The 22,500-nt window shown below is 46.6% G+C and overlaps 1 protein-coding gene across 1 annotated transcript in view; it reads right to left on the reverse strand.

Annotated features, from left to right (window-relative positions):
• PAPPA (pappalysin 1) overlaps positions 1-22,500 on the reverse strand; it is a gene marked incomplete at its 5' end in the record, with an annotated part of 136,923 nt that overhangs the window by 112,634 nt on the left and 1,789 nt on the right. Inside the window, one exon of the mRNA XM_081339776.1 lies at positions 4,857-5,928. Within this exon, the coding sequence (XP_081195902.1) occupies positions 4,857-5,928 (1,072 nt within the window). The remainder of the gene's footprint in view (positions 1-4,856; positions 5,929-22,500) is intronic.

Below are 22,500 nucleotides of genomic sequence, written 5' to 3' on the forward strand. Positions count from 1 at the left end.
CTTAAGCGTCCTCTTTGTAGGTTAGTGGCCCAAGAGCAAAAGGGCGGTCTGCAGGTATTAGGGCAGGTGTCCTTAGGAAGAGGTGGAAGATTCCTACTCCTTGCAGCCTTAATTTTTTTTTTTTAAGAGAGAGTCAAAGCTCCTTCCATTCCCTGCCATCCAGTCGGAGCCGAAGAAGCCTCTTGGAGGACAAGGGAAACGTCTTCAAAGAAAAATGGAGGAAAAGTCCAGTCGCCTCTTGGGAAATTTAAAAAAAAATTAAAAAAAGCACCTCGGGGACAATTCTCTTAAGTCCTTTAAGAATAAGGCGGAAAAACAGAAGCCTTTCTTCCTCCCCCCCCGCCCCCCCGCCCAGGGAAGCGAAAGACTCGAGTGGGGTGGGGTGGGGTGGAAAATTGGCCCGGGACATCTTGGCATCAATTTTCAGCTCAGGCTGATTTCATGGAGGATTTGAATCATAAATAGTTTATTGTCGCCCATTTCCTTATTCTGTTTGGAGGGACAGAAGGAGCTGAGTCAGAGACGAGGTAAGGACAAGCTGCTAATATCCACTGGTGGGAAAAGGGGTAGATTTTTATTTATTTATTTTGTTGAAATCAGCCTCCCAAAGAACCAAGCACCACCCGTTCCTGTGTGTGCAAGCTAATGTTACTACATCTCTTGGTCTCTTTTCAAGACGGAAATTTTTCCTGGCCTTTCCCATCAGGCTGTTCTATGTTTTGACAAAACCTCTTCTATTGATAGTCTTCCTTGGGTGGCTATTAAAAATAAACAACAAAAAACAAAAAAAAACCCCACAGAGGTTTTGATCGAGAGCAAGTGAAAGTCTCTTTTCGAGTTAAAGAACTCTTGGAAGGCAAGCTGTTGCGATATCACACAGCTTGGAGGTTCTTCCTGTCTTCGGAAGCCGGATCAAATGACGCCATCAGAAACGATTGCCAGACAGGATAGGGAGATGCTAAGGCTGGGTGGGTGGGTGGCGGGTGTCGACAGGGGAAAGCTTCAGGCTAGGGGGCTGGTGGGTTCACCATTTGATTCCATCCGTTGCAGTGTCCAAGTTGCGTCCCTCCTGTTGAAAAATGCTGGAAGCCCAGATCGACTTCGATTACTCAAGTCAATAATAGTGGTGGTGATGCTCCACCATCACTGGAGAAAAAAAAAATTAAGGAGAAAATTAAGGAGGAAAAAAACAAACTGGAGAGCCACCTGTCTGAAATGGTAAAGGGTTGGACTAGAAGACCTCCAAGGTCCCTTCCAGGTCTATTCTGATTGATTGATTGATTGATTGAAACAGTAGAATGGATTGCCTACAGATGTTGCGGGTGCTCCGTCACTGGAGGTTTTTAAGAAAAGATCGGACAGGACAGATTTGTCCGGAATGGTATAGGGTCTCCTGCCTCAGTAGGGGGGTTGGACTAGAAGACTTTCAAGATCCCTTCCAGGTCTATTCTGATTGATTGATTGATTGATTGATTGATTGATTGATTGATTGAAACAGTAGAATGGATTGCCTACAGATGTTGCGGGTGCTCCATCACTGGAGGTTTTTAAGAAAAGATCGGACAGGACAGATTTGTCCGGAATGGTATAGGGCACAGGTCTGCAACCCGCGGCTCCGGAGCCGCATGCGGCTCTTTCATCCGTCTCCTGCGGCTCCCAGTCCTCTGCCATGTGCAGTCCAAAAAAAAAAAAGTGGGACTAAAAAAGTTCAACCAATCAATTCAAATATGCAGGGTAGGTGCATATCTTGCCTTGGCTCCACTCTTCAGTCAAACCCTGTTCTGCGCATGCGTGCATGTACGCGCATGCGCACACCTTTTTTGCGGCTCCGAGTTTTTCCTTTTGTGAGGGAACCGGTTCTGAGTGGCTCTTTCACTGTTTCAGGTTGCTGACTCCTGGTATAGGGTCTCCTGCCTCAGTAGGGGGGTTGGACTAGAAGACCTTCAAGATCCCTTCTGACTCTGGTTTTTTTTATTTATTTTTTATTTTAATCCTGTTATTCTATATTCTGATAAAGTGGGATCCTCTTTTTTCTCAGAAAAAAATGCAGCAGTCTGGAAGGAGGCAAAATGCTGACGACATACGACAGCAGCTTTCCAGGACTTGAGGGGTTGCCCCACAAAGAAGAAGGGGTCAACCTATTCTCCAAAGCACCAGGAGGAAGAGAAGGAACAATGGCCAATCAAGGAGAGAACCAAGCTAGAACTAAGGAGAAATTTGCTGATGCCGGTGGAACATCTTGCCTCCAGAAGTTGTGGGTGCTCCATCGTTGGAGGCTTTTAAGAAAAACATGGACAGCCACCTGTCTAAAATGGTATAAGGTTGAGCAGGGGGTTGGGCTAGAGGTCCCTTCCAGGTCTATTCTGATTGATTGATTGATTGATTGAACCAGTAGAATGGATTGCCTCCAGAAGTTGTGGGTGCTCCATTGTTGGAGGCTTTTAAGAAAAACATGGACGGCCACCTGTCTAAAATGGTATAAGGTTGAGCAGGGGGTTGGGCTAGAGGACCTCCAAGGTCCCTTCCAGGTCTATTCTAATTGATTGATTGATTGATTGATTGATTGATTGATTGATTGATTGAACCAGTAGAATGGATTGCCTTCAGGAGTTGTGGGCGCTCCATCAATGGAGGTTTTAAAGAAGAGATTGGACAACCATTTGTCCAATGGAATGGAATAGGGTCTCCTCCTTGAGCAGAGGGCTGGACTAGAAGACCTCCGAGGTCCCTTCCAACTCTGTTATTCTGTTATTCTGTTATCACTTGAGTTTCTGATCCTCACCTTACTCGAGTGGGTTTTGTCCCGATAAAAGTAGATTTTTTTAATATAAGACCTTGGCTAAAGGGATAATTGATGAGTAACCTCTTTTTTTTTAATTCCAGAAGGATGTTCAGGAACAGATATAATTCATAAAACGATATTCAGGTTTCTCTGCCTTAGCATAAACTAGGTTCCAGTATTTGAGGGGGCTGCCACAAAGAAGAGGGGGGTGTCACATTATTCACCAAAGCACCAGAGGGCAGGACGAGAAACAATGGGTGGAAGCTGATCAAAGAGAGAAGCAACCTGGAATTAAGGAGAAACTTCCTGACACTGAATTAACCAGTGGAACAGCTTGCCACCAGAAATCGTGGGCGCTCCATCGCTGGAGATTTTTAAGAAGAGATTGGACAGTCACTTGTCTCAAATTGTATAGGATCTCCTGCTTGAGCAAGGGGTTGGACTGGATGGCCTCCAAGGTACCCTCCAGCTCTATTCTATTCTTGGGACAGATATAATTTTTGTTTTGATCTCTACCTAAAGATTTGGGAACTTCTTAAAACCCAAGCAGACTCCTAGCTAGAGCAAGGAAATGTTTGTCCCCTGGTCTCTTCCTCAGAAAACCTAGGAATAACTAAGAGTGTTTCACCTCACCATCTATCAGACCTCAAAAAGGCTCACAAAATCCCTCACAAAATTCATTTTTTTATGTCTTCTTCTTTACAGGCTGTGCCAAAGCTCTCTTGAAGCGCCACCAAGATACACAGGGGCCCAAATGATAGCTACTGTTAAGACAGATGTCTTATATATATATATATTTTTAAAAATGATACGCCATTCATCAAAAAAGTTAACGGGGCAGCAATGCTTTTAAAAAGAGGCAACCACTCCGCATTCATGTCTCTGGACACATCTCGTCCTTGATACGGTTCTCAGATGGCCATGGCAGAACGGTACAAATTCATCGGCTTTTTCATGTGCCTCCAAGCTGTATCGGTTCTGCTTTAGTTTATTGCTGGCATCAAATACTCACAAAAAGAACCAAGGGCGCCTGCCTTCCCTCTGGGGGTACGCTTCTGTTCCAAATCTCCGCAGAGATAATGTTACTAAAGCAGAATGAGGTGGGAAGAGCAGGTGAAACGAGCAACTGGCCGATCCTTGGCTGAAAGCCAAACGGTTTGCAGAATATCTGCCTATTTGGTCACCGAGAACCGAAAAAGAGTTGGTGGCACATAGTTCATCTAAAATAATAAAATAAAATAAAATAATAAAATAATAATAAAATAAAATAAAATAAAATAAAATAAAATAAAATAAAATAAAATAAAATAATAAAATAAAATAAAATAAAATAAAATAAAATAAAATAAAATAAATAAAATAAAATAAATAAAATAAAATAAAATAAAATAATAAAATAAAATAATAAAATAAAATAAAATAAAATAATAAAACAAAACAACAATAACAATAACAACAATAACAATAATAATCAGGGCTTTTTTTGTCATAGAACGCTCAGAACGGAGTTCCGGCAGCTTTTTTGGATGGAACCTTGTAGGGTAGGCAAGGCGGGTTGTATGACGTGTGTGAGTTCCGGCACCTTTTTCTTTTACAAAAAAGCACTGATAATAATAATAATAATAATAATAATAATAATAATAATAATAATAATAATAATAATAATAGTAGTAGTAGTAGTAATAACAATAATAATAATAAATATAATAAATATAATAAATAATAATAATAATAATAATAATAATAATAATAATAATAATAATAATAATAATAATAATAATAATAATAATAATAATAATAATAATAAAATAAAAATAAGCCAGGAAGTTTGCAGATGTGGGTCACACAACCCCAGCATTGTGCAACTGTCCTAAGTACATGCCAAGCACCCAAATTTTCCTCACGTGACCTGTTGCAACCGTCGTAAGAATGACAAATGGTCGTAGGTCCCTTATTCAGTGCCGCTGTTAACTTCAAACGGTCACTGAATGAATGGCTGCGAATCAAGGACTACCGGGTAGAACGTGTGCAAATAGATCTGGTGCGAAATAAATTGTGATTTGAAGGTGCCTACCTGTTTGGAGAATCGGGGTCGAAGCAGGTCTTGGTGACATCCGTTATGTCCGGATTACAGCAATCCCCACCGTCAAAGTTGTACTTGTCCGAGTTGCAATCCATGTCGCAAACGCCATTCTGCTTCTTCTTGTTGAAGGAAAGCTGACGCACGTGGCGGCAGTCTCCTCCATCGTAGCCGGTCAGCGTGTGGTTGCACTCCGGATCGCAGCTCTCGTCTCCAATCTTGCTGATTTCGCAGTTGGCCAGGATGAGGCGGTTGCGAAGGGAGGAATTGTCGACCTCCAGCACCTCCATTTCCCACGAGATGTTGTACGGGCCGAAGGCGTCGTTCAGCTGCTGGTGCTGGAACTCGATCTGTTGCTGGCTGATGGTCGGGTTGCGATGATGGTCGTCGTAGATGTTCACCACGCGGTAGCGGACCACTTTCTGGTGGCGGAAGGTTGGGATCTGGTTGTAACTGGTGATGACCTCCACGTTGTCGCAAACAGTTTGCCCACAAAGAGGAGGCTCCAGGCTGGTGTCCAACAGGTAGTCAGAGTGGGAGGTGAACTCAGTCAGAGGAAGACGCGGGCTATCTTTCATGGGCGACCAGCTGCTTTTCACATTCAGTAGAGTTTCCTGAAACACTAGCTGAGGTAGAGGAACATCTACTTTGCCGGCCACCAGAGTCATGTCCGACAGTATCTCCTTCTGAGAACGGGCTGCTCTCCAAAGACTAAAATGTTCTATGTATCCTCGGTAATTTTGGTTCAGGGCATTGCCGCCCAACATAAGGACCTTACACTTCAAGGTCAAAGGGCTGAAGATACTCCCCACCTGCTCTCTGCCGGTTGCCACCTGGGCACCGTTGACATACAACTTCATCAGACGTCCATCGTAAGTGATGGCAAGGTGAACCCACTGATTGGGAAGGTAGCTGCGGTGGTCTGTGATGGTGGTGAGCTTCCAGGCCCGGTCGGTCTTCAAGGAGAAAAAATAGCGAGGATCTTGATTGCCTTGGTCACTGATGTTGTTAATTCCCAAAACCCATCCACGGTCAAGGGTGGTGTAAGAACATTTGTCGTATAATCCTAAGTGTCCGCAACGCAAAAGGAAAGGGAGGAAAAGAGAGTGAATATGGGTGAGCATGACATCATGATATCATGATTTAATTTGGTACAGAAGTCCTCCGTCCTGGATTCACCCCTTGCTTCTCGGCACTTACTTGAGCCCATCCATCATTCCAACGTCTAATATCAGCAATCTGAGAACTCTCATCCATGCCCCTTGAAGTACACGCTTAATGTCAATTAATTGAACCAAATCCTCAGTAGCAAATGCTTTATTAGCGGATTCTCAGATCCTTCCTAAAAATGACAGTTCCTAGAATTCTTCTAAACAAATCCGTGTGAGAGGAGGGAGGAATATAAGCTACTTATTTGTGCACAAAAGGTAGAAGACGTCTCATCTCACGTTATCAAACAATGTATTAACAAACTACCGACAGGTTTTGAGTGTTTTCCATTAAAAAATTCTTGGGAACTGTTTTGGGAAATCTCTCACAAGGATGCATTTGCTTACAACTGGTTGTATTGTCAGTCCTCATCCAGAGGGGTTTCAAAAAAAACCTAAGAAATGTACTTGCCTATTGCTCCTTGACCCCATACGCCAACAACCTTCATTTCTACCCTACCACAAAAATCTGACACATCCCTTATTAGGTGAAGAGTGGAACAAGTTGGAAGGAGGTAGTAAAATACCCAGAGGATGGGCACCACTACATATAAGCTTCCACATTAGGAAACAAAGTGGTCTACAACCTTGGTTGTTTATGCGTGTAAGAAGGTACGCAATTGAGTCATCTGGAAGAACATCCATTTTGTCATCATGATATCTGAACTGGCAGTGATGTCTCTACTCCCTATGTAGTCTACTGCCTCTAAAGACCGCCTTTGGACAAGATTGAAGAACAGCTCTTCAGGGTGGTCTAACAGGGGAGCGGGGAGTATCAGGTTCTCAAGACAAGAAGAGGTTCCTCTGTCATCACAGCTCCTACTTTGCGTCCATGATTATTGTCCCACAGATGATTTTTCCAAGAGACAGCTGGATGTTTCTTTGAAGACCCTTTGCTTCTCATCCAAGAAGCTTCTTCGGCTCTGACTGAATGGTGGAGGAATGGAAGGATTTATATTCCCAGCTGGTCCTTTGTCTTCTTTTGGAGAGTCTAGATCCTTCCATTCCACACCACCACCCAGTCAGAGCTGAAGAAGCTTCTTGGATGAGAAGCAAAATGTCTTCAAAGAAAAACAAGAAAGTCCAGTTGCCTCTCGGGAAAAAGAAAAGAAAACAAAGCCTTTGGGACAGTCATGACCTGGATGACGGAGATCCAACATGGACATTTTGAGATGGTTAGAGGCAGATTCAAAAAAAAAAAAAAGATTGTCGGGATCAGAAGTTCTCTACCATCACCGCTCCTATTTTGGTTCCAAAGAAGCAGATTGAGAACCAGAATCAGAATAGAAGCTGGAAGGGACCTTGGAGGTCTTCTAGTCCAGCCCCCTGCTCAAGCAGGGAGTCCCTTTATCATTCCAGACACGTGGCTGTCCAGTCTCTTCTTAAAAACCTCTGGTGTTGAAGCACCCACAACATCTGAAGTCCACTTCTGTTCCACTGGTGGATTGTCCTCACTGTTAGGAGGTTTCTCCTTAACTTCAGGTTGCTTCTCTCCTTGAATTAAGGAGAAACTTCCTCGCAGCGAGGAGCCTGAGCTTCCACGTTCCTCCCGATCAAGTCCAGGGAAGACCAACCTTCACGTCTACTTTGCTGAAGGAAACAGACAGTGGGTGGGTCATATTTACAACCCCCTTTTGTATTTTTAGAGGTCTGCGCAAATAAAAAATGGAAGTGCCTGGGGTGTTGTTTTTTTTTGTTTGCTGAGGAAACACTTAGCTGTGGTATTCCCTACTTACAGTTGCCCACTAAACCTCATGCGCCGCTGAAACTAAGCCAAGATACATCTCATTACAATAACGTTCCTAGGCTGTTTACACCAGCTTCCACTCCTTTCCCTTTGCCTTGTCTCTTTCTAAACTGGGCTGCAGTGTTTGCAAAATGCCATACAGCCACCGACTGGGTCATAGTGATGATAGAATGTCATCCCTCTTGTCTTTTTAAAGGGCAGCCGTCAAAACCTCCGCCCACCTGGATAGCCATGGGACCCGTGTTCGGAGTCAAAATGCAGACTGAAATGAAGGATAGAGGTAAGGGAAAAAAATAACACACAAAAGTAATGGATTAACAGAGTTGGAAGGGCCCTTGGAGGTCTTCTAGTCCAACCCCCTGCTCTGGCAGCAAACCCTATCCCACTTCAGACCAATGGCTGTACAATCTCTTCTTAGAAACCTCCAGTGTTGGAGCATTCACAACTTCTGGAGGCAGGGAGTTCCGCTGGTTAATTGTTCTAAGTGTCAGGAAATAACAATCCTGAGTCTCTTTTTTCCCCAGTGCCGTTCTAACTTCAAACAGTTGCGACATGAACTCTAGTAACTCAAGGACTCTATGGGTAGTGAACGATTCTAAGAACCCATCATCCACAGAAGCCATAACAACCAAGCAACCTAAAGCAAATGAACCATTCTATAAAAAAAAGATGTTGAGACCCTGGAAAAAGTTCAGAGAAGAGCAGCTAAGATGATCCAAGGCCTGGAGAACTAAAACATATGAAGAGCAGCTACGGGACTTGGGTCTGGCTGGTCTAAAGAAAAGAAGAAACAGGGGAGAGATGATAGCAGCGTTCCAGTATTTGAGGGGCTGCCACAAAGAAGAGGAGGTCAAATTATTCTCCAAAGCACCAGAGGTGCAGGACAAGGAACAATGGATGGAAACTGATCAAGGAGAGAAGCAACCTAGAATTAAGGAGAAACATCCTGACAGTGAGGACAATCAACCAGTGGAACAGCTTGCCTCCAGAAAGTGTGGGTGCTCCATCACTGGAGGTTTTTAAGAAGAGACTAGACATTCACCTGTCTGAGATGGTATAGGTTCTCCTCCTTGAGCAGGGAGCTGGACTAGAAGACCTCCAAGGTCCCTTCCAGCTCTATTCTATTCTATTCCATTCCATTCCATTCCATTCCATTCCATTCCATTCCATTCCATTCCATTCCATTCCATTCCATATCCTATCCTATCCTATCCTATCCTATCCTATCCTATTCTATTCTATTCTATTCTATTCTATTCTATTCTATTTTCCATATTTTCTATTCTATTCTATTCTATTCTATTCTATTCTATTCTATTCTATTCTATTCTATTCTATTCCATATTTCTATTCTATTCTATTCTATTCTATTCTATTCTATTCTATTCTATTCTATTCTATTCTATTCTATTCTATTCTATTCTATTCTATTCTATTCTATTCTATTCCATATTTCTATTCTATTCTATTCTATTCTATTCTATTCTATTCTATTCTATTCTATTCTATTCTATTCTATTCCATATTTTCTATTCTATTCTATTCTATTCTATTCTATTATTCTATTCTATTCTATTCTATTCTATTCTATTCTATTCTATTCTATTCTATTCTATATTTTCTTTTCTTTTCTTTTCTTTTCTTTTCTTTTCTATTCTATTCTATTCTATTCTATTCTATTATTCTATTCTATTCTATTCTATTCTATTCTATTCTATTCTATTCTATTCTATTCTATTCTATTCTATTCTATTCTATTCTATTCTATTCTATTCTATTCACTCAGAGGTGTCACCCAAGTTAGCAGGACTTTTGTGCATGATTTGGTTGGCTTCTCTGTGAGATGTTGGCCTTTCAGAAACGAGGAAGAAAAAGGTCACGGAGATATGAGTGGCGGTTACGAAGAAGAGAAGAGCGAGGGGGACAGGACCCTGTTTATATCAAACCTGCCAGGAAGAGACGCCTGGGTGGAGATAGGCCACCTGGCCATGTTCTTCAGAAAAACAAGGCAAGCTAATTCCCTTCACACACACACACACACACACACACAAACACACACACACACACACACACACACCCCAGTAAGTTCTGGAACTTGTCATGACTTTCATGGCTGGGATAAGCCAACCCAAGGTGACAGTTGTGAAAGGGGAATTTTGGTCAACAATCAAAGCTGCAGTTAAGAGGCCCATGGACGGGGAGGAAAGAAGTTGGAGCTCCCTTCTTTTCTCCTTTGCATGCTTTAATCACTTAGTATCAAATTTGCCGCAGAACGCTTGAAAGAACAACCACTCCAGCAGAACCTCTACGAAGCTTTCATCTGGCCAGCAGAAAATAATTACAAGAGACAGATTTGGGTTAACTATTTCCACGGTGCATGCGACTGAATAAAGTTGGGGAAGACTGACCCGACTTATTTCCAAAAGTCAGCGGAGATTTTTTTTTGGGGGGGGGCTGGGGGCTGGTATCTGTTGGGTAGAGTTAGGAACGAGCAGGAGAGAGGAAAAACTTTGCTTCGCTGGCCTCAAAGCTCTCCTATCGCCTTCTTCCAAGTGAACCTGGAATAATTCAGAAGTTGTCAAAGAGGCAACCCTCAACTCTTTCCGTGCGTGGTAGTAGTACCGTAACAGAATAGACAGAGATGGAAGGGACCTTGGAGGTCTTCTAGTCCAACCCCTTGCTCAGACATGGAGGGGAGAAAGCTGAATCTTCTCTTACAAAGATGAGACGTATTGGGTATTGTTGTAGATTGTGATGTTAAAGAAACCAATTTGATGTTGAATATGATAACAGCAGCACGGTTACTGGTGGGACAATATTGGAAGAAGGATAGTTTGCCTACTATAGAAGAATGGGTGCTTAAAGTTTCGAATCTTGCAGAAATGTCTAAGATTTCTGCTTACTTGAAAGATCATTCACAGGAAAGATATATTTCAGTTTGGAGGAGATGGATAGATTATATTCAGAATAAATATGGGACTAAAAAGTTCCATTTAGCTTATGAGTAGATTTTAAAGGGATATTGTTATTGATTGTTGGTACTTTGTATGTATTTATGTTAAAGGGGAGTTAAAGCACATTATGAATGGTTAATTGTATATTATGTATATTTTTTTATTTAGAATATGATTATTATAACTATAATCCTGTATTTAGCTCTGGGAAGTGGGGGGGGGAAGTGGGCGGGTTTGGGGTGGGGGGGATTTGGGGATATATTGTAAAATTTTGTTTTTGTAAAACTCTTTAATAAAAAAAAAAGATGAGACGTCTTGATTCGTTGGGAGAATCAGGCTATCCCATATTGGAATGGGACAACTCACCATAGCCAACTCGCTGCAGCCACCTCACCGTGGCCAATTCATTCCCTGTGGGACGATTTGCCATGGCCTAACTCACCGTGGACAGCTCACTGCAGTGCGATTTAACAATTCAATTTAATTATTTAAAATCAACAACAAAAATTGCCTTTCACATTTCATTTTGTCCCTCCTTTTGCATCTGAAAACCGGCGAGCAAGCCCATTTTGATCCTGTTTCACTCCTGCAGCGGGAAAACCCAACTTCACCAAGAAGTCGTTCCTGAGCCAGGAACACCAGAGGAACATGTACACAACCGGGATTTTTTTTTAACAAGGCTGGTGGGAATACAAGAAGTGCAGGCTAGACCGAATGCAAGCCAAGCCAGGTTCTCCGGAGAACGGCTTCCCACTGGCAGTTGCTGAGCGTGCAACACGCCCAATTTAAAGAATCGTCCACAACCGCCCGCAGAGGTCTCACCCGGACAGACGAGGGGTCTCCCCCGCACAGCCTGGCTGGGTTACCCCCAGCAACAGCTGGAAATTTCACACTGTTTTCTTTTGGCTTCCTCTTTTTCTGCTCCAGATGCAGGCTCGCCTTCGGCCCACTCCTCCTTCAAACTCCAGAAGAATTAAAAGCAGAGCTCAGGGCTCAGGATACGGGATCGGATGCTGCGCGGAATCCCCGAGCGGCGCCATTCAAGGTCTTCTAGATCAGGGGTCCCCAAACCCCCAGTCTGTGGACCGGCATCAGGGCACAGCATGCCAGCAACTGGTCCGCACAAACCAGCAAAGCCCCATCCGCAGGATGTAGGCAACACACAAAACCACGCACCCTCCGGTCCGTGGAACCAGCTCTCTCCACGGAACCGGTCCCTGGTGCCCAAAAGGTTGGGGGACCTCTGCTCTAGATGATGGAGTTTGACCTCTGAAGGGCAGAATTATTTCATCAGCTTGTTTTTCCTGTTTTCTCTCTCTCCCTCTTTTTTTTTTTTTTTGATGAACTGCTTGGTGGAGCAGTGGGCTAATGCCTCCTTAAGTAACACCAGCTGCCTGCAATTAGTGCAGGTTCGAGTCCCACCAGGCTCAAGGTTGACTCAGCCTTCCATCCTTCCGAGGCGGGTAAAATGAGGACCCAGATTGTTGGGGGCAATTAAGCTGACTTTGTAATAATGCCGCTGGGGGGTGGCGAAAGCCCTAATAAAGCAGGCATATACATAGAATGAAGGCTATTGCTAAGCACATTGGTTTGTGCTTAAATTGTAAGCCGCCCTGAGTCTTCGGAGAAGGGCGGGATATAAATGGGATTAAAAATAAATAAATAAATAAAATAAAATAAATAAAAAATAAACTGCTGCCCCTCCCAGGGACACCTACCCAATAACCCCAAAGCTAGATTGTTATCCAACAACCCAAGTGCCCAAAGTGCAACCCGGGTGGGCATGGCTCATTGGGTGGGCGTGGCCCATTGGGTGGGCGCGGCTGCAGTGGTAACGGCAGACTGGGTGGGACTAAAAAGTTCAAGCAATCAATTCCAACTTTGCAAGATCTTTTTTCCCCCCCGCCAGATGTTGAAAAGTTGAAATTGATTGATTGAACCTTTTGTTGTTGTTGTTTTTTGCACACCGCGGTGGAGGCCTAAAGCGAAAAGGTTTTTTATAAAACCCAGCTGAAGGCCTAGGACTGGGGTGACGCCGACCATGCCCACAGAGAAGGCTCTGCATGCCACCTGTGGCACGCGTGCCATAGGTTCGCCACCACGGGCCTATTGGTTGGGTTGTGCAATTCGGTTCCTTTTTTATACCGAATGAGTATCGGTTTAGGTGAAGAGAAGGACCAGGGGTGACAGGATAGCAGTCTTCCTACATTTGAGGGGCTGTGGCAGAGAGGCGGTGGGGGGGTGGGTGGGCGGGGACACAACCTATTTCCCAAAGCATCCGAAGGCCAGACCAGGCAGAGCGGGTGGAAACTGATCGAGGAGAGAAGCAACCTGGAACTAAGGAGGAATTTTTTTCTGACAGCGAGAACCCTCAACCAACGGAACTGCTCGCCTTCAGAAGTTGTCGGAGATTCATCGCTGGGGGCTTTCAAGAAGAGACTGGACTGCTGTCCTATCAGAAATGGTGTAGGGTCTCCTGCTTGAGTGGGGGGTTGGACTAGATGACCCACAAGACCCTCCCACCTCTGTTATTCTGTTATATGCCTGCGACAGGTGTGTGTGCTTTGGAAGAAAGCCACAGCAACGAGCAGACAAGGCATTCTAGAATAGGCTGAGTCTGGTCCTGTTTTCATGGCCATCCATCTTACATCTCTGGATGCTTTAGGGCAGAGATGCATGAGCCTTGGTGGAGCAGTGGGCTAATGCCTCCTTAAGTAACACCAGCTGCCTGCAATTAGTGCAGGTTCGAGTCCCACCAGGCTCAAGGTTGACTCAGCCTTCCATCCTTCCGAGGTAGGTAAAATGAGGACCCAGATTGTTGGGGGCAATTAAGCTGACTTTGTAATAATGCCGCTTGGCGGGGGCCGAAAGCCCTAATAAGCAGGCATATACATAGAATGAAGGCTATTGCTAAGCACATTGGTTTGTGCTTAAATTGTAAGCCGCCCTGAGTCTTCGGAGAAGGGCGGGATATAAATGGGATTAAAATAAAAATAAATAAATAAAAAATTCCCTCCAATTGGGACGGGTTGCGTGTGCGTGGCAAGGGGTAGAAAGACCGTCCTAGGTTCCCATACCCTGATGTCAGAACGCCTTGCCCACCCCCCTCTCTCGAAACAACAGCTCTGTCTCAAGGCACAAAGGGAGGATGACCAAAAAAAAAAAACAACACCCCAAATCAAATAAATCAAAGTTATCAGATGCCTTCTCTTGGCTTTGTCAAGCTACCTCAAACACGGGGACAGCTTTGCCTTGCAAGATATAGTGGGGGGGAGAGTGAAAATGGGATCAAGGACAGGAAAGATAGAAAGAGAAGGGACCCTCCCAAAAGGACGATAAGGTAGGTAAAAAAGCAAACAGGGGAAGCGAAGTAGTAAACTATTCAGGTATTTGCCTCAGAGAACAGGATAACAGCTCCAACATCCACTGGCAAACGCTTATCATTTTATGGGGCTTTGGATTCAGGCTTGATGCCCCATCATCCCAGCACTGTTGCAATCTCTCCCCTCTCGATTTCCCCCAAAGTTTCTTTGGTCTCAGGGGAAAAAAAAAAACAGTTTGGCTTCTATTATCGCAGTTTTTCCCAATTTTGAGCCTTTGCTATCCCAGCAAGGTCACACATGTTTGACAATACAGGCCTGCATCCCTCTGCAGACTCTTGGGGCTGTTCCTGGGGGGGGGGGAGGGGGGCTTTGATCCGAAGCAAGCAAACAAAAACGATGCCGAGAAGTCCCCACCGTTTTTTTGTAATTTGGGGATCGGATGCAAAGGGGTGGAGGGTGTGTGGGGGGGGAAACAACGATCCTGCAGCCGGGTTTTGTTTTTTCTTTGCGGGGAGATGTTTGCATAATGCAAAAAAAAAGGAGATGTTTGCTAACAGTTTTTCTTCTGCTTTGGAAACACAAGCCTATCTATCTGTTATCGTTCTGCCTAAAGGGGAAAAAGCCAGGATGTTGAGAGGTCCCCAAACTCAGCGGCTGCCAGCCTTTGAAAAATCCCTTTCCTTCCACACCGGGGCTGCAGTTTTACTGAAGTTTTAGAGGCTGTTTCGAGACGTCTGCCCTGACCTCTTCCTTACCTTTTGTCTTGACCTCTGACACAACCTTGTTCTCCGCAGGGAACAAAACCTTAAAAAAACACACACACACACAAGATGCTCCTTCTCAAAGAAAGTCCTCAGAGCCTTCCAAACGAATGGGAAGCAGCCTGGATGCAGTGCACACTTAGGAGAGCCCTAAGAAATTCAACTTTCCTTCATAGCTTGATGAAGAATTGCGCGTGCGTTCGTTTGTGTGGTGGGAAGCGACTGGATTTGTTTGGTTAAGTGGTCGGGGGGGGGGCCTTGGTAGCCGCTGAAAGGAGAAAGGCTGGATGGAAACTAATCAAGGACAGAGCCAATCTAGAACTTTGTGGGCTGCCCCAAAGAAGAGGGAGTCAAGCTATTCTCCGAAGCACCTGAAGGCAGGACAAAAGAAGTAACGAATGGAAACTCATCAAGGGGAGAAGCAACCTAGAACTAAGGAGAAACTTCTGACAGTTAGAACAATTAATCAGGGGAACGACTTGCCTCCAGAAGTTGTGGGTGCTCCAACACAGGAAGTTTTCAAGAAGAGACTGGCCAGCCATTGGTCTGAAATGGTATACGGTTTCCTGCCTGAGCAGGGGGTTGGACTACATGACCTTCAAGGTCCCTTCCAACTACTACTACTACTACTACTTCTTCTTCTTCATCATCGTCGTCGTTGTTGTTGTTATTATTATTATTATTATTAATTATTATTATTATTTATTATTATTATTGTTGTTGTTGTTGTTGTTGTTGTTATTATTATTATTATTATTATTATTATTATTATTATTTGTTCTACTCCTCTACTCTACTCTACTCTACTCTACTCTATTCACTAAGGAGAAATTTCCTGGTAGTTAAAGCAATTAATCGGAGGAACGACTTGCCTCCAGAAGTTGTGGGTGCTCCATCACCGGTAGCTTTTGGGAGGGAGCAAAGTTTGACCTCAGCTGCTGTCACAAGTTGCCTAATTCATCCAGGCTTCCCGCCCTCCCTTCGCCCGGCTGCTCAGCTTTACTACAGACAGCAGCTGATATTGCCTAAAGTCACGAAGTTGCAAAATAAGAGGAGGAGGAGGAGGCGGAGGCGTGTGAAAATTGGCAGGCCCCTCACACCAGAGGCCACCTACCCTCAGAGGCAAGGATGACCCAGAGCAACAAAGAGGCCCTGGTTTAATAGCGTTGTAAAATTAACTGTTTGGAAACGCAGACGTACACCCACCCACGCCCCCGTTGCTGCAGCTGATGTCAGGACGTTTCAACTGGAGAGGAGCAGAGAGCAAACTCGTAAACGTTTGGAGGAGGGAGTCCCGTTTCTTTGGTCCACCTGGAACCGATGCAAATCTTTCCCGGGCTGTCTTCTTTCCTTTCCTTTTGGTTTCCCGGGAAGATATTCTCTAAGAACGGCTGAGGTTTCGAGGGCTTGATCCTGGGCACTCTCCCTCGAGGAGGGGAGTCAATACCCTTTGGGGTAATGAGGGCCGGTGGTGCTTCGTAAGCTGATGGAGGAAAGGACTGTGGAGCTTCCTCTAACTAACACCAAGAGGGGATTGGTCCCTCTTGGGGTTGAACTTGAGCCTTAACACTGCATCTCTTCAAAAACATATTATCATGGGGCTGGCAGGGACCTTGGAGATCTAATCTAGTCCAACCCTCTGCCCATTTTAGACAAATGGTTGTCCAATCTTTTCTTGGAAACCTCCAGTGATGGAACACCCACAACTCCAGACGCCATCCAGGAAGATGGAGGTGGAGGTGGAGGTGGAGGTGGAGGAGGAGGAGGAGGAGGAGGAGAAGAAGAAGAAGAAGAAGAAGAAGAAGAAGAAGAAGAAGAAGAAGAAGAAGAAGAAGAAGAAGAAGAAGAAGAAGAAGAAGAAGAAGAGGAGGAGGAGGAGGAGGAGGAGGAGGAGGAGGAGGAGGAGGAGGAGGAGGAGGAGAAGGAGAAGAAGAAGAAGAAGAAGAAGAAGAAGAAGAAGAAGAGAAGGAGGAGGAAGAGGAGGAGGAGGAGGAGGAGGAGGAGGATAAGGAGAAGGAGAAGAAGAAGAAGAAGAAGAAGAAGAAGAAGAAGAAGAAGAAGAAGAAGAAGAAGAAGAAGAAGAAGAAGAAGAAGAAGAAGAAGAAGAAGAGAAGAAAAAGAAAAAGAAAAAGAAGAAGAAGAAGAAAAAGAAAAAGAAGAAAAAGAAGAAGAAGAAGAAGAAGAAGAAGAAGAAGAAGAAGAAGAAGAAGAAGAAGAAGAAGAAGAAGAAGAAGAAGAAGAAGAAGAAGAAGAAGAAGAAGAAGAAGAAGAAGAAGAAGAAGAAGAAGAAGACCCTAAACAAATAAATTAACTACAGGGTGTGTGTGAAACTTCATCAATCCTCACAGTTCTTACTTTTCCTCCTCCCTCCTTTGCCTTTTTCCCTCAAGCCTGGCTTCTTTTAGACCGAACAGGCCCATCTTAAGGATCCCCATTTGCAGGCCATCTAGGTGAAAAGCAAGGCAGGATCCCTTGGGCAGATGGTGTCCATAAGCCGAAAGAGAGCCATCCAACTCACTGTGGAGCACATTTGCTCTGTGTGTGTGTGTGTGTGTGTGTGTGTGTGTGTGTGTGTGTGTGTGTGTGTGTGTTTTACTGCTTTTTAAAAGCCCGGTTGTCATGTCTCAGGTCACAGGAACACGAGCAACTCGGTCACCCCTGAGTCAGACGATGGGACCGTCTGATAAAAGCGCCTCTAATTGGAAGCAGTTTTCAGCTTCTTTCCCCCCCCCCCCCGTGCCAAGCCTGCTCCCTGACGTAAGGAATCCAGGCAGTGAGCTTGCCAAAGGAGACCAGCTGCTGGGTTTGGGGCTTGCCCCAAAGTAGATCCTTCTTTAGGATCTCTGCCACCCTCTCTCAGCAACCTGCCTGCTCGGGGGGAGGGGGGGAAACTCTTAGAGGAAGGGCAGCGAATTCTGGGTTGTCTGGCAGCTGCGGATCTGAACGAGAAGGGAGGGAGGAAGCCTCCCCCCCATGCCGCACCCCCCCCTTGGCAAAGGCTAGACTCGCTCCTTTGGCAGAAGCCCAAACGTTCCTACATCCAGCCAAACCTGGCTTGGCGTCAATTTTTCTCCCGCCCTGCAAGAAACAGGCAGAGAAAGAGATCTTCTACGCCTCTCAACTTTCGGGGTGGGGGGTAGGGGTGGGGGGCAAGCAAAGGCCAGAAACTAAGCAGGAGGAGGAGGAGGAGGAGGAGGAGGAGGAGGAGGAGGAGGAGGAGGAGGAGGAGGAGGCACAGCCCAGGGACCCCATCCGAGCCAGGGCTTGGGAGAAGGGGACGCTGAGGACCAGCGCTGCCTGGGGAGAGAAAGGAGGCTGGGATCTTGACTCTTGTCAGTTCTTCAAAAGGGAGGGAGGGATGAAGCGGGGCTCGCTGCCCCCCCAGGAGGAAAAAAAGGGGGTGCAACTGGTATGGAGCCCCCTTTTTGGCGAAGGGAGACGGTCCTTTAGGTCAGCTCTAGGGCATTCGGATAAAGACTTACCCAGCAAGCCGGGCCTGTCTGTTGCAGCCGAGCTGGGGAAGAGGCAAAGGCTCTGGGATCTAGACTCCGCCACTGGATTTGTTGGTTGGCCAACAAATAGCAATGAATCAAGTAATTATTCTTAGACTTTAGCAACTAGTTCCACTGGAGCTGGGTGGCCAACGAATAATTAATTGGTTGACTGACAGACGGACGGACGGATGGGTTGATTGATTATTCCTAGGTTCTAGCAACTAGACGCCACTGGATTTGTTGGTTGGCCAACAAATATGAATTAATCAAGCAATTATTCCTAGACTTTAGCAACTAGACTAAACTGGAGTTGGGTTGCCAATAAATACTAATTAATTGATGGATGGATGGATGGATGGATGGATGGATGATTCCTAGATTCTAGCAACTAAACCCCACTGGATTTGTTGGTTGACCAACAAATATTAACGAATCAAGTAATTATTCTTAGACTTTAGCAACTAGATTAAACTGGAGTTGGGTGGCCAATAAATATTAATTAATGGATGTATGGATAGATGGATGAATGGATGGATTATCCCTAGATTCTAGCAACTAGACGCCACTGGATTTGTTGGTTGGCCAACAAATATTAATTCATTATACTTAGACTTTAGCAACTATATTCCACTGGAGTTGGGTGGCCAATAAATATTAATTAATTGATTCGATTTGATTATTCCTAGATTCTAGCAACTAGACACCACTGGATTTGTTGGTTAGTCAACAAATATGAATTAATTATTCTTAGACTTTAGCAGCTGGATTCCACTGGAGTTGGGTGGCCGATAAATATTAATTAATTGATTGATTGGATTAATTAATTAATTAATTATTCCTAGGTTCTAGCAACTAGACGTCACTGGATTTGTTGGTTGGCCAACTAATATTAATGAAGTAATTATTCCTAGGCTCTAGCAACTAGACTCCACAGGAGTTGGGTGGCCATCTCTCTCTCTCTCTCTCTCTCTCTCTCTCTCTCTCTCTCTCTCTCTCTCTCTGACCTCGCCTAAATTGTCAGAAGCAGAACCATCCCATGTGAAGTGGGCTTGAAGACCCAGCCCTGCAGGGTTAGTGTCGGAATACCACAGGAGAGGGGTCCTTGGTGTTCTCTGAGCTGGGTGGTTTTCATGCAGAATTTTCATGACCCAGACTAGGACACAAACTAGGACGAACCCTGATGATGCCACCTAGTTTGGGTCACGAAACGTCTGCAAGAAAACCACCCAGCTCAGAGAACACCAAGGACCACACAGTCCTCCTCCTCCTCCTCCTCTCCACATACCCTACTCCCTTCTAACACTGATGGTGTTACCAAGCTGGGTCATGCAACGTCTGCAAGAAGACCACCAACCTGGGAGAGCAACAAGGACCCCTCATGTCAACCCCGAGCCACACACACATTCTCCTTTACTGATATCAAAGGCGAGTGGGAGAACATTGGCCAGCTTCAGGACCCAACTACCTTCTTCCCAACTTGTCAAGATTTGGGGGTGCCCTTCAGTGTGGTGCCAGCACACCCGGGCAAGCCTTGCCTGGAAGGATGAGCCAGACCTGGATGCCAGATAAAAATCCTTTGAGAACCCTTCCCCCCCACCCACACACACACCTTTTGATTTTGCAACTCCCAACTCTGCTCAAAAACCACCCCAAAGAAGAGAAGGAGAAGGAGAAGCAAAAAAAAAAGGGGGAAAAAAAAGAAAGCTTTTTCCTTTGCAACGGGAGACTTACAGTTGCTAAATTGGAAGGAATTTCAAAAATGCTGCAAACTGTCTGCATATGTTTATGTTTAAGTCACTGCACGCAGTCAGAGGCAGGCAGTGCCTCTGGACCTCAAAAAAGGTGCATTCGGGGAAGGCAGAGTCCAGCTCCCCATCATCCGCAGCCCGTTTGAGAGAGGAGGAGAGTCAGGAGAGGTGTCGGGCTGTGGGTGTGTGGGTATGTGTGGAAGGGGCAACTAATGCTGACAACAGAAGCTAGGCTTGCACGGGGATGGTAACCCCGGTAATGACTTGGTTTATTTGAAGTTTAGGATGCCGAGCAAGATTTTTTTTTTCCCCTCCTTCCCGCCGCGACCCTCCCCCGCCCCCCTCCGCCGCCTTACAAGCAACCCGGATTGACTCCTGAGTAAACACGCTTCTCCCCGCACCATTAAAGCTCCCCTTGCAAAGGTTAACCATAATTGCCAAGCTATTTGACAAAAGCCACACGCCCAAGAGAGAGAGAGAGAGAGAGAGAAGGAAAGCAACGCGGGGCCGGAGCGGAACTCTTGTTGTTGTTGTTGTTGTTGTTGTTGTTGTTGTTGTAGATCCTCGCGAGGCGAAACGCGCGGACCCCCCCCACGCCCCCCCCCAAGCCAAACCTCGAAGGAGACCGTCCGTCCGTCCTTCCCAGCGCTCTCCCCACCCCCCACCCCCCTCTCCTTCCCCGACAGCCTTCTCCTAAGACCTAAGCCAAAGATAACAATAACATTTTTTTTAAATAAAAAAAAGCTACTTTCCCGCATATTCTCGCTTTTCTCAGGGTTCCCCCCCCCCGTCCCTTGCCCGCTTAGGAATTCACAGGGAGGGGTGGGAGAAAGGGAGAGGAGGGGGGGGCGGCTCTCCCAAACTTAACTTGACACTAATAAGGTAAAAAAAAAAACACACACATACACACACACACACACCAAAAACCCGAGTTTCCCCCCCCCAGCCCCTCCGGGGGGGGGAAGAGGCGCGCGCGATCTTGTGCGTCATTGGATGCAGGAGCCAAGCTCCCGCGGTTCCCCGGCTCTGACTCCCGTTGGCGGGGAGGGGGGGGGCGTGCAGACGTTCCCCGAGGCCCATCCGTGTCCTTGGAAACGGGGGTCCCCAAGGATGGCGCCCGGACTCACCAAGCGGCTGCCTCGGGGGGGTGGGAGCCCTGCAAGAAGGCCAAAGTGTGTGTGGGTGTGGGGGGGGGGGGTTTCCTCCGCTTCTTTTTCTCCCCTTCCCTCATCCGGGACCACCTCCATCCCTTCCCGGTTGATTTCTCTCTCTCCTCCCCCCCCCACACACACCTCGCCCTAACCCTCTTTCTCCCCGTCTCCTCGTTCAGACGCGCTTCCCAGCTTCGCTGCTTTCCTTTTCCCCCTCCCCACCGCGCCCGCCCCCCCCCCCGGTGCAGAGGCCAAGCTTGCCGAGTCGCCGGAGTCGTAAAGTCGGGGAGCAACGGAGGCAGAGCTTGCAGAGACCACTAGGGAAGGGAGCCAGCCAGCCCACCCACCCACCCACCCACCCGCAGTCGTAAAGTCGGGGAGCAACGGAGGCAGAGCTTGCAGAGACCACTAGGGAAGGGAGCCAGCCAGCCCACCCACCCACCCACCCACCCGCAGTCGTAAAGTCGGGGAGCAACGGAGGCAGAGCTTGCAGAGACCACTAGGGAAGGGAGCCAGCCAGCCCACCCACCCACCCACCCACCCGCAGTCGTAAAGTCGGGGAGCAACGGAGGCAGAGCTTGCAGAGACCACTAGGGAAGGGAGCCAGCCAGCCCACCCACCCACCCACCCACCCGCAGTCGTAAAGTCGGGGAGCAACGGAGGCAGAGCTTGCAGAGACCACTAGGGAAGGGAGCCAGCCAGCCCACCCACCCACCCACCCACCCGCAGTCGTAAAGTCGGGGAGCAACGGAGGCAGAGCTTGCAGAGACCACTAGGGAAGGGAGCCAGCCAGCCCACCCGCCCCGCCCCGGCTGGGCAAAATGCACCCTCCCCACGTCGTGGGAAAGCGCGGGGCGGGCGGAGAGAGCCTCTGCGCTCCGCCGCCGCCGCGACGTTTCGCGGGGTCTCTTCGCTCCATTCACAAAAAAAAAACCCAAAACCCAACCACCCCCAGACAAGCTCGGCCGTGTGTATACGTCGAGACACAACAGCACGTGGCTCTGTTGTCGTCGCCGTCGTTGTTGTAGAACGCCACCCGCCTCCCCTTTTTCCAAGCCGAGACCCCGCTCGGGGGAGAACCCCCCCCCCAAAAAAAATCCCGCTGCGTCTCTTCGGCCGCCGCAAAACGGCCCCTTCCCCAGCGAGAAGCACCGGCGCGCAGCTGCCATCCCCAAGCGTGCGCCCGCCAACTTCGGACAGTGACAAATGCCTCCCACCCCCCCAAACACTCACACACACACACACACACACA

Source organism: Vipera berus (genome assembly GCF_964194415.1).
Source record: "Vipera berus genome assembly, chromosome: 15".
In the NCBI taxonomy this organism is placed as follows: domain Eukaryota; kingdom Metazoa; phylum Chordata; class Lepidosauria; order Squamata; family Viperidae; genus Vipera; species Vipera berus.